Source organism: Saccopteryx leptura, chromosome 4, assembly GCF_036850995.1.
Source record: "Saccopteryx leptura isolate mSacLep1 chromosome 4, mSacLep1_pri_phased_curated, whole genome shotgun sequence".
Taxonomy (NCBI): domain Eukaryota; kingdom Metazoa; phylum Chordata; class Mammalia; order Chiroptera; family Emballonuridae; genus Saccopteryx; species Saccopteryx leptura.
The window spans coordinates 90,977,318-90,989,815 of record NC_089506.1 but is presented as its reverse complement, the minus strand read 5'-3'; the positions used below and the strand labels follow the sequence as shown (position 1 = coordinate 90,989,815).

The window sequence follows — 12,498 nt, the reverse complement described above, 5'->3', positions numbered from 1 at the left end:
AAGAACTACATGGCACATGTATATAATGGAATATTACACAGTCACGAAATCCTGCCATTTGTGGCAACATAGATAGACCTAAAGCATATTATGCTAAGTGAAATGAGTCAAACAGAAAAACAAATACCATATTATTTCACTTATATGTGAAATCTAAAAAGCCAAATAAGTCAACCAACAAAAGAGAACCAAACCTACAGATACAGAGAACAAAGTAAGGATTATCAGACAGGAGAAGGGTTGGGAACAGGTAAAAAAGGCGGAGGGATTAAGAAGGACAAACTGGCAGTTACAGAACAGTCACAGGGGTATGAAATACAACATAAGGAATCTGGTCAATACTAAGGTAATGACTGTGTGGTATCACTAGCCTTATTAGGGAAGTCACACTGTAAGTTAATAGAAATGTCTAACTGCTATGCTGTACACCTAAAACCAATAAAATACTGATTGTGAACTGTAACTTAAAATCTTTTGGTTTTTTTTTAAAAGGGAGGAAAAAGTTTAAGGAGGGACAAAATGACTTCCTCACTCAAAGAACACCCAACCTCTTCATCACACCCATTGTCCCTCTCCACCCCTGGGAGTGAGAGAGGATGTAGGAAACCCCAACTTTTCCCAGGTTCGCTCCTTCAATAAATTTCTAGGATGTTTCTGAGGAATAAACACATTCCACAAATCTCTGATGTCAACGCATAATTTTTAACAGATAAAAACATGGCTCACCCAAATAAAGTCAACAGTGACAAAGAGTTATTTACAACACTAATGAAGGACCCAGCAAGATGGTGAGGCTGGTTCAAAAAGAACTGGAAGAATCAAAGAATTTACAGTGACTTAAGGATAGTAGAATAAGAATGCTAAATTTAAATACATAAGTAGTTACAGTAATATCCTGCAGGGTAACTTCTGAGGTTCTACTTTAAAAAATAAAAAAAGTAAGCACAAGTAACGTAAAAAAGTAAAATAAGTATGAACATCCTAACATATGTATTAAAAATATGGGGCAAAGAAACTATTAATGAAAGTTCACCACTGAGCAGCAGGTCTGGTAATCAAATGACAAAAAGGAAGAAGACTTGCGTGTGTTTATGTCCTTCTAAGAAATCTGGATGTTTGACATAGAAATGTAATGCTTTTATAATTTAAGATTCTTTTTTTTTAATTTATTCATTTTTAGAGAGGAGAGAGAGAGGGAGAGAGAGAGGGAGAGAGAGAGAAGGGGGGAGGAGCAGGAAGCATCAACTCCCATATGTGCCTTGACCAGGCAAACCCAGGGTTTCGAACCGGCAACCTCACCATTTCCAGGTCGACGCTTTATCCACTGCGCCACCACAGGTCAGGCTATAATTTAAGATTCTTTATATAATACTTTTTTCCTGATAGTAAACCAGAAATTTACAACCACCCTCTCAACAAGAGTCAAAGAAACATGATCTTAAATTTGTATCTGAGGCCAGAGTGGTGAACACACAATATAATACACAGATGATACATGACGGAATTGTACACCTGAAACCTAACAGAATGGTGGGTACCAGAGGGGAGAGCAAATTGGGTAGGGGGAGTCAGATACATGGTAACAGAAGCAAACTACACTTCGGGTGGTAACTATGCAATAAGGTATACAGATATCAAATGATAATATCTCCCACCTGTAATGTATATAATGTTATTAACCAATGTTTATTACTCAATAAATTTAATGTTTTCAAAAGAAAAAAATTTTTGACTGACTGTGGTGGCATAGGGGATGGATCGTGGACCTGAAATGCTGAGGTCACCAGTTCAAAGCCCTGGGATTGCCCAGTCAAGGCATGTATGAGAAACAACTACTATGATGCTTCCCGCTCATCCCTCCCCTTTCTCTCTCTTCTCTCTCTAAAACCAATAAATAAAGCTCTGGCTGGTTGGCTCACTGGTAGAGCATCAGCCTGGCATGTGGATGTCCTGGGTTCAATTTCCTTTCAGGGCACACAGGAGAAGCGACCATCTGCTTCTCACCCTTCCCCCTCTCCCTTCTTTCTCTCTATCTCTCTCTTCCTCTCCCACAGCCATACCTTGGTTGGAGTAAGTTGGCCCTGGGCACTGAGGATGGCTCCATGATCTTGCCTCAAGCACTAAAATAGCTCAGTTGCTGAGCAATGGAGCAAAAGCCCCAGATGGACAGAGCATCACCACATAGGGGGCTTGCCTGGTGGATCTCAGTCGGGGTACATGCAGGAGTCGGTCTCTCTGACTCCCAGCTTCTCACTTAAAAAAAAATCAGTAAGTAAAATCTTTAAAAAGAAAAAGGAAAAAAAATTTATAACTAAGATGATAAGAAAGTCAACTCTCTTTAAAAGCAAGATTTAGAGAGAAAGAGAGAAATTCAGAGAGGTAAGCCAGCCTCAAGTCCCATTAACTCTGTAGGACACAGGCAAAGCCCTGGAAGTCCAACATTTGCCTTGTCATAGCTGTGCGGAGTGAAAGGGACAAGAGCTAGAGCCTACAGGCCACCATCAAGCCTAAGACACACAGGCAAAACAGGAGGATCTCAAAGGGTCACATCTTCAGTAAGAAGGCAAACTAAAAATTACCCTGCTTAACACATGAGATTAAGGTGGGTTTGTTCTAATTTATCACATGTAAGGTACTCATGTGGCAAACAAACAAACAAACAAAGCTTAAGCCTGTGAATGAAAAAGAGGCCACATACTAAACCTGACGGGCCAAGGGCAAGGGGGTGGGAGGTGGCCCACACCGGCTGCACAAGGCAGGCTTTCCAAACCTGGTGACTGACAGCAACTACCCAAAATAGTCTGAATGTAAAAATCACTAATTAAAGCAGGTCATGGTTCACAGTCACGAACTACGCCTACGTAGTTTATTTGACAAAGGTCATTCTTTACCTTAATTGCAACTACTGTCTTTATGCACCTAGGGTAACGTACCTTTGAAACGTCAGTGTAATCTTCCTTTTCTACCCCTGAAAGGCACAACAGCCAGCACCAAACCACTTAAACAAGAGACCAGAGAACCTCTCATTGTTATCTTTGTTGCCTGTGTACCATCTGTAGGTGCTGCAAATGCTATTTATTAACTACAGTGTACCCACCAATGTAACACAACTATGTCTGTCCACTTGCCTTTTATCCAATCCCAGAGTTAACCTGCTTTGCTTGCTCCCACTCCTGTCATCTACCCCCCCTGGTTTCACGGACTTTCCTTATGTCTTGTCCTTTGATTCTAATGCATAAAGTAAGCTACAAAACTGCCATTCTCCTGAGATCTAACTCAATCCATTGAGATTTTGCTTCTGGGCATGTCCTCAGATTTGGGACTCAAATAAAATCTTATAAGACTTTTCTACAGGCTAGACATTCTGTTCTCAACAAGCCAGTAATTTTTTTAGTTTGAGGTGGTACCAGGTCATTAGTATCTCTATACTCCCAGTAGTAGAAATACATTGATTTATTCTAACAGAATGTATCTTCCACATAAATCTCAAATGTAAAGTTCTAAGGAATAGGAGGTTACACTCTAAAGTTACAAAATATACAAAGAAGCAAGATATGACTAAGAGTAAAAAGAAAAAACCAATACCAGGATTCGGACTGGGAAACCGTCACTTAATGATGTCCTGAAGCAAAAGTACAATAATGAGAGAAAAAAATGTACAAGACTCAAAAAAGAATGAGTATATATGTGATTATAAGCATATATACATACACACATATTTGTAGTATAACTCAATAGTAATAGTGAATTAAAAATTAAAAAAAAAAAAAACACAAAAATAACATAGAAATCAAAAGAGGGTGATTGGTGTTAAAGCATTCTTAGGTTCAAAAGAAAAAAAAACCTTGTATATTTTTATCCATTCAAATACATGCATGTTAAATTTCCTTTTAAAGGATGTGCATGTTAAATATTTTTGTTATGGAATCAAAAAATATTAATGTCTTCCAAATCAGTAAATGCGGAAAAATGAAATAAAAGATTAAAAATCTATCCAAAAGAATTAAGGATAAGGAAGAAGGAAAAGAAGAAAGAATACAGAAAGGAAAAAAAGAGCAGAAGGAAGAGGGAAGGGAGAAAGAGGAGGAGAGAAAGGGAGAGGAGAGGGGAGGGGAGAAGAAGATGAGAGAAAGGGGAAGAGGGAGAAGGGGGAAGAGGGAAGAAGAAGAAGGAAGAGAACATGGAGAAGGTAATTCAAAATTCAAAATGAGCCTGACCAGGCAGTGGTGCAGTGGATAGAGCAGGGGTCCCCAAACTTTTTACACAGGGGGCCAATTCACTGTCCCTCAGACCGTTGGAGGGCCGGACTATAAAAAAAACTATGAACAAATCCCTATGCACACTGCACAGATCTTATTTTAAAGTACAAAGACAAAATGGGAACAAATACAATATTTAAAATAAAGAACAAGTAAATTTAAATCAACAAACTGACCAATATTTCAATGGGAACTATTCTCCTCTCACTGACCACCAGTGAAAGAGGTGTTGCCCCTTCCGGAAGTGCAGTGGGGGCCGGATAAATGGCCTCAGGGGGCCGCATGTGGCCTACGGGCCGTAGTTTGGGGAACCCTGGGATAGAGTGTTGGCCTGGGACACAGAGGGAGGGCCTAGGTTGGAAACCCTAAGGTCACCAACTTGAGCGCAGGGTCACTGGCATGAGTGTGGGATCAAAGACCCCATGGTTGCTGGTTCAAAGCCCAAGGTCACTCACTTGAGCCAAGGGTCACTGGCAGCTGGAGCCCCCTGGTCAAGGCACATATGAGAAAGCAGTCAATGAACAACTAAGGAGCTGCAATGAAGAGTCGGTGCTTCTCATCTCTCTCCCTTCCTGTCTGCCTGTCCTTATCTGTCCCTCTTTTTGTCTCTGTCTCTGTCTCTGTCTCTTTCTTGCTAAAAAAAATAATATTTTTAAAAATTCAAAATGAAATATCAAATATAAAGTACAATATATTTGCATAATCAACATAAAAAGATAAAACTGCAAGATAAAGACAAACATTATCAGGTAGCATTTTTTAAAAGGCATTCATGTTATTTAGATACCCTTAAAGTATAAAATAAAGGTATAAAAAATTAACTGCAATACAATGTGAGAAGCAGCACATTTCAATATACACAAATCTAAAAGAGAAAGGATAATTCAAGTCTCAGAAAAATGATGTCATTTACATAGAGTTGGAAAGGATATGAAACCAATAAGAAAAAGAAAAAGAAAATGATAAGCCTAAAATTCAGGATACTGGGAGAAAGCTACGTAGAATTAAGAAGGGACACATGAAAGCTTTAGAGAAGGGGTCCCCAAATTTTTTACACAGGGGGCCAGTTCACTGTCCCTCAGACTGTTGGAGGGCCGGACTATTAAGAAAACTATGAACAAATCCCTATGCACACTGCACATATCTTATTTTATTGAATAAAGTAAAAAAAAAAAAAAACAGAACGGGAACAAATACAATATTTTAAATAAAGAACAAGTAAATTTAAATCAACAAACTGACCAGTATTTCAATGGGAACTATGCTCCTCTCACTGACCACCAATGAAAGAGGTGCCCCTTCCGGAAGTGCGGTGGGGGCCGGATAAATGGCCTCAGGGGGCCGTAGTTTGGGGACCCCTGCTTTAGAGGCATAGGCAATATTGTATATCTTAGCCTCATCAATAGATGAGTGGGTACTTGTTTTACTGTTGTAACAAACAGCTTTTTTAATATGTTTAACACTTTGTAAAACAATTTTAAATAAATCAAAGTATTAGTAACTTCAAATTTTTTGGTCCTAACTTTTTCTTCAATTCATGTTGATACCAATGAGTACAGCGATTGCATTGCTCACCACAGCTTTTCTATTCTCTCACCACACGTGCAGTGCATGCACAAAACACACGTCAACACCAAAGCTAAGCTCCGCTGGCTTTGTGTGTTCAAGCCCAGCAAAGGAGAAAAACTAGATTTCAAACATGACACTGATTAAATGGAACAATGACACATTAAGGCTGCTCACTTGCTTTGCAGTAAACAAACTTATTTTGACTGCAATTTTTCTAAACTGATTTTCTGGGAAGTCACAGTTATTAATTTAATCAAACCTAGTTATGAAACCTCCTTACAAATCTTCTAACAAAAAGATAACCTTGGTGAGAAAGTATTTCTTATAAACTTCAAAACGTATAAATATTTCTTGTAAACTTCAAAATGTTAACTGTGAATAAAGGCAAATAATGCCTAAAATCACAAAACACAAAAAGACCTGATGAGACTGGCTTTTCTAAAACAAAAATCACATCCTTGACAGCTGCATCAAATTGAAGAAAATGATGATGCATTCTATAATTACTTTGCTACATGCATAGATGGATATAGACTAAAATGCTTGGTATCAATCATAATGATGGTAGTGTCTACCTTTTTACATTTCCATCTCAACATGTTTGATAGCCTAAATGTAATTGTTGACTATGTTAAGATCCACTAAAAGTAATATTTGATTACTTGAAGAACTTACTCACTTCTCTAGTGTTTCCAAAATAAAGCAATTTTGTCTTTTACTACAAAAGTGTCACCAACAATATTGAATAAGCAATAAAATTTCAAACAGAAGAACTCTGTAATCTTTAGATCAACTCTTTATAAAACAAGGCAAATCTGGTATTTAACTCCTTGGTGTTTATTTATTTATTTATTTATTTATTCTTTTCCAAGGGAGAGAAGATGAGATAAAGAGATAGACTTCTGCATGCGCCCTAACCAGGGTACACCTGGCAATCTCCATCTGGGGCTGATGCTCTGCCTATCTGGGGCCATGCTCATAACTGAGCTATTTTTAGCACCCAAGGCAGAGGCTTCAGGGAGCCATCTTCAGCACCTGAGGCAATGCACTCGCCCATTGAGCCATGGCTGCTGCGGAAAGAGGAGAGGGAGAAAGAGACAGAGAGAGAGAAGGGGGAGGGGTGGAGAAGAAGATGGGAGCTTCTCCTGTGTGTTCTGACTAGCCATCAAACCCAGGACATACATCCACACACTGGGCTAACGTTCTACCACTGAGCAAACCAGCCAAGGTCTCTCACTGGTTTTTACGTAATTCACTATCTGTATAGTAAAAGGTTGAGGTGGATCATAATTGCTAGGTAGAGTTTCAAAAGATGATGCATGGCTCTAAAAATACTGCATTATCAGCTGGGGTTGCAGCGGGTGTCTCTTATTTTATCCTTGGATTTTTGGTTTCAACAAATCCTGATCCCAGCATTGAAGAGTCACCATTAATCAGTTCACTTGTTTCTTTTTTCAACTCTATTCAAAAACAATAAAGAATTTCAACGCTAATGTTCTCAATAGCAGCACAGGTCAAACAATGATCTCAAAGCTTACACAAATTAGAACTCCTTCTCTCTTAGAATTTACTCACATACTGTACATATAAAAAAAATAAGAAAAACTGACAGCAGATATGTACTGACAGCAAAATCTAAAGATTTGAGCATAAGCATAATTTCAAGTTTTACATGTCCAGCTAAGTCATTCCTCTAATCCCATGATGGCGAACCTTTTTATAAAAACTGCCCACTTTTGCCTGACCTGTGGTGGCGCAGAGGATAAAGCGTCAACCTGGAAATGCTGAGGTCGCAGGTTCGAAACCCTGGGCTTGCCTGGTCAAGGCACATATGGGAGTTGATGCTTCCAGCTCCTCCCCCCTTCTCTCTCTCGGTCTCTCCTCTCTCTCTCTGTCTCTCCTTCTCCTCTCTAAAATGAATAAAAAAAAAAACATCTTTAAAAAAACAAAAACAAAAAAAACTGCCTACTTTTGCAGTGCTGGTCAACCTGGTCTCTCCCGCCCACTAGTGGGCAGTAGGCCACCATGAAAGCTGAAACGCCCACTAGTGGGTGGTAGAGACCAGGTTGACCAGCACTGCAAAAGTAGGCAGTTTTTATAAAAACGTTCGCCATCACGGCTCTAATCAGTGCTAGATACAGAAATGTTCTCGAATATTGTCTCAATTTTCTGTCTATATAAAAAGTTATGATTGCAGAAAAAGAATCCTTTAATATGATTTGCTAGCCCTTATGAAAAAGACTACTTTTTAGGGCGCATGCACATCGCCTGTGACTTCCTGATAATATATTCTAGAACTGGTCATTCTTGGGGAAATAATTCCATAAGTGTTTGATATTTTAAAATTAGGTTCAAATGAAAGAGACACATTACATTATTCCCCAGTGATTTTAGTTGTTGTTTTTTTATGAGTTTATTTGAGCCAAACTGATGATATATTCCGGGGAGCAAGATCTTAAATGTGCCCTGGCCGGGTGACTCAGCGGTAGAGTGTCGGCCTGGCATGCAGGAGTCCCGGGTTCGATTCCCCGCCAGGGCACACAGGAGAAGCGCCCATCTGCTACTCCACCCCACCCCCTCTCCTTCCTCTCTGTCTCTCTCTTCCCCTCCCACAGCCAGGCTCCACTGGAGCAAAGATGGCCTGGGCACTGAGGATGGCTCTGTGGCCTCTGCCTCAGGCGCTAGAATGGCTCTGGATGCAATAGAGCGACACCCCAGAGGGGCAGAACATCGCCCCCTGGTGGGCATGCCGGGTGGATCCCGGTCGGGCGCATGCGGGAGTCTGACTGCCTCCCTATTTCCAGCTTCAGAAAAATGAAAAGGAAAAAAAAAAAAAGATCTTAAATGCTTCCCCATCAGTGTTTTTAGGTGAAATCACAAAAAATAATAGTATTCCTTGTAATGGGCACAAATTTATACATAAAACCCTTTTTAAGTGTTTCTTTTGCTATTATATTCACTTACAAAATGAAGATAAAAAGGTAAAGTCTACTTTTAATTATATTAAAAAGTCATGAATCTCTTCATTGGCCAGTGGCTGTGAGATAAACTGAGAAATGAGTGTGTTTCCTCATTCAATCCCAAAATACCCTCTTCTTACATTTAAACTCCAGAGAAACAAGACCTAGATCATCTTTGCTCTCTTCTCAAGCCCCACATCCAAGATAGTACTTGGAAAGTAGTAGAACTTCAATAATTATTTTTTTGAATGAATACATTTAACAGGTACAGACAAATCTAGAAATTAGCGCTCTTCCTGTATGATTATATCTATAGATAAAATTCCTAATTCAACTTTGTTTCTAACAATGGGCAAGGTAAGACTTAATGAGGCTAAAATCAAACTTTACTGCTTTAATCAACAAATCTTTACCAAGCACCTTCTGTGTACAAAGCACTATCTAATAAAGAGAGGTAAATAAGATATGTAAAGTCCCTGGTCTCATGCCCACTATTAATTTACAGTCTATAGAACAGATTAGAAATGGCAAAATATGAAAAACTAAAGATCAAGTTGAAATATACTAATGATTCTTTGTTCACTCTTCACACTCCTTAATTAAACCTCATTCACTTTCATACTTGTCAGGTAGGGTCCTTCTGTTTTAAATATATACTTGTACTGCCAATAATTTGTTCATACTATAGTCTAACTATAAGTGTTGGGGACTGAAATATATACAGGGTGTTTTTACAATCTGAATATCCAGGGGACAGAGGTACTGGGCCTAACACCCCACCTTACATGCCCAGTTAACAAAGAGCTATACCTGATTCTCACCTGTCCTACTCATGTTCTCCAGAGGAGGCTGGAAGCTAGTTTCTTATTGGTGTAAAGTTAGATCTAAATGGTATGGTGGAGGTTATCTTTGGTTGTCTTGGAAACAATTGAATTGCTAATAGACCACGTTTTTTCCCTAAATAAAAACAAATGCGCTTCTGGGAGCCGCCATAGCATCAACTTAGAAACAATAAGACTATTCGCCATGCCGTCCTCCAAAACCCATCTTTATATATATATCTTTAATTCTCTATCATTTATTTAATTCCATACCTTTTCCCATTCAAAAACCCCATAATAGACTTGTCATGGCTAAATTGCAACATATAAGAATGTCCAAAAAAATTAATAATTAGAGAGATTATCGAAGAGATCTTTTACATATTAACAACCAATCACAGTTTGTCATTCTAACCCTCAGAAAACATATACATAGTGTGTCTGTAAAGTCATGGTGCACTTTTGACCGGTCACAGGAAAGCAACAAAAGACGATAGAAATGTGAAATCTGCACCAAATAAAAGAAAAACTCTCCCAGTTTCATACCTATTCCATACAGTTCGATGTGGGCTCACGCACAGATTTTTTTTAAAGCCCATGGGATATGCATTACTCAGTAATAAATACAAAAGTACAATCAAAATTCTATTTTTTCATGCATATACATATAATATATTCAATTATTACCTTGATTAATTGTTGAGGTATACAGACCACCAATTACAGAAGAAAGTATGACATAAAAGTGACAGATTAATAACAACTGTTTGATTTAGTAACATGACTGAATGACGTTCAGAAATAGGGATTACCTCACAGGATTACTAGTCAAAGACACGCGCAGCGACTCCAGGCACGTCACAAGTCTCTCATCTGCAGGCCCCATTTTCAGTTCATAGATAAACTCCTGAGGTGAAATTTGCCGATTTCTCTTAAGACTTCCCTGTAAAGTAAGTAAAAAAATAAAAAATTAAATTAATTCATAGTGTGTGAAGATTATCCATTAAAGTAATAAAATTACATGATCCGACCTTTCAGATTAGCAGCAGCTCACGACTACTTAGAGAAACATTACTTTGAGAGGCTATTTCCTTATTTCATAATTCATAATTCATGGTATCCACAAAAGATAGTAGAATATCAAAAGGTTTACAAATTAAAGTACTTTTTCAAATCAAAAATATGAAAAACAACAAAGTAATATCACAGAAAATACGTTAATATATAGTAACATATTTTTGGTGCACTCAAAAACCGGAACTTAACATTAAAATAAATATTCCAAGCAACACAAAAAGCCTGAGATTTTACCCTATATACAAGCCATGTTAGCCTGCTACTGTTTCAGGGATGCTGACAGAAAACACAAGAATCCTACAGTAGAGTCAAAAACATTATTATGCACATTTGTTCCCCAGCCCACCAATTCCCACAAGGATGACGCAGGGCCCCGATGGATGACGGGCGCCGGCACCAGTGACCTGCATTACAGGGGATGAACACTGAGCTTGGAGATGCACTGTTTTTATAGTGCACAGTGTCATTATCCATAGACAAACATAACTTTACTTCTAAGGCTAAGTCATTGCAAACACAACCCTGAGAAATGGCCTCAGTCAAGAGCAGTCAAGTCTTGAATTCTTCACATAACCAGAAATAATATAGTGATATTCAGGGCCCGTGACAGACTGCCTCTCCCAATGATAAATATAACTCATGAAGGATCTGTGTTCAAAATAGTTCAACTCCTACAACTCAAAAGTAGTAACACAAAAGTCCAATCACAAAAGATTATAAACAAATGGCCAATAATCATAGGAAATGCTGCTCATGATCATTTATCAACAGGGAAATGCAAATTAAAACAATTAAAATAACACTACAGTACTCCCTAGAATGGTGAGGATGTGAAGCACCTGGACCTCTCCTACATGATTGATGGGGATGTAACATCATATTGCCACTTTGCAAGTTCCAACAGTTTCTTTTAAAGCTAAATATACACTAACCATAGGACTCAGCAACTGCACAACTAGGTTGTAAGCAGGAGGGGAACACTTTTATTTGTAATAGCTAGACTGGGAATGGCCCAAGTATTCATCAACTAGTTGGGTTATATCCATACAATGAAATACTACACAATAATAAAAAAAAATTTTCACTACTGATAATGCAACAGAATAAACGAAACCAAAAATGCTATGCTGAGTTAAAGAAGTCAGAGAAAAAAAGAGCATGGCTCCATTTATATAAAAGAACCAAGGCCAAACTGTCCATTTTTCTCTAGGACTATTTTATTTTAGTTCAAGGCACAAAAGCAGAGTTCTTAATTTTTGGTGTGTTTGGTTAAAGGAAGGGTTAAAGGTGGACAACTTTTTAAGTGGGGCAGCAAATAGATTTTTCCAATGAATGCAGAGAAAAACAGACTAAATTTACCACCTAAAAATACTTCTTTATTTCAGCTGTGTTGTTTTTCAGCTTGAATAATTTATTAAGCAATAAGTTGTCTAAAGACCTCTGTACTTTCACCTGGGATTCCTGCCTCTAACACCCTCCCCTTGCCCCCACACCTCACCATCACACCTACACCTTTGCACAGGCCTACTCCTGGGCATCCTGGGTATCAGTGAGACCTAGGCTGAGACTAACCTCTCCGGACAGGCCTTTAATGAGCCATACAAACTGAGTCCCTTTGTCATCAATAGGGTCCTTTGTCAAAACTCTCACCACTCTGTTGTATTAAAATAATTTTTACATTTATTATTTAAAAGATATATGAATGCCTACTGTGTGTTACACCTTGTTTCACATGATGCGGATGAAGGATAAAATAAAAGTCAAAGATGACTCTTAGGTTTTTGGTCTAAACCAAAATGTGGTGCTGCCTGA

The 12,498-nt window shown here is 38.5% G+C and overlaps 1 protein-coding gene across 2 annotated transcripts in view; it reads right to left on the bottom strand.

The window, feature by feature from the left end:
• DIAPH3 (diaphanous related formin 3) overlaps positions 1 to 12,498 on the bottom strand; it is a 522,354-nt gene that overhangs the window by 397,539 nt on the left and 112,317 nt on the right. For both annotated transcript variants that reach the window (XM_066380803.1, XM_066380804.1), the window contains one exon: positions 10,422 to 10,552. In XM_066380803.1, coding sequence (XP_066236900.1) covers positions 10,422 to 10,552 — 131 coding nt within the window. The remainder of the gene's footprint in view (positions 1 to 10,421; positions 10,553 to 12,498) is intronic.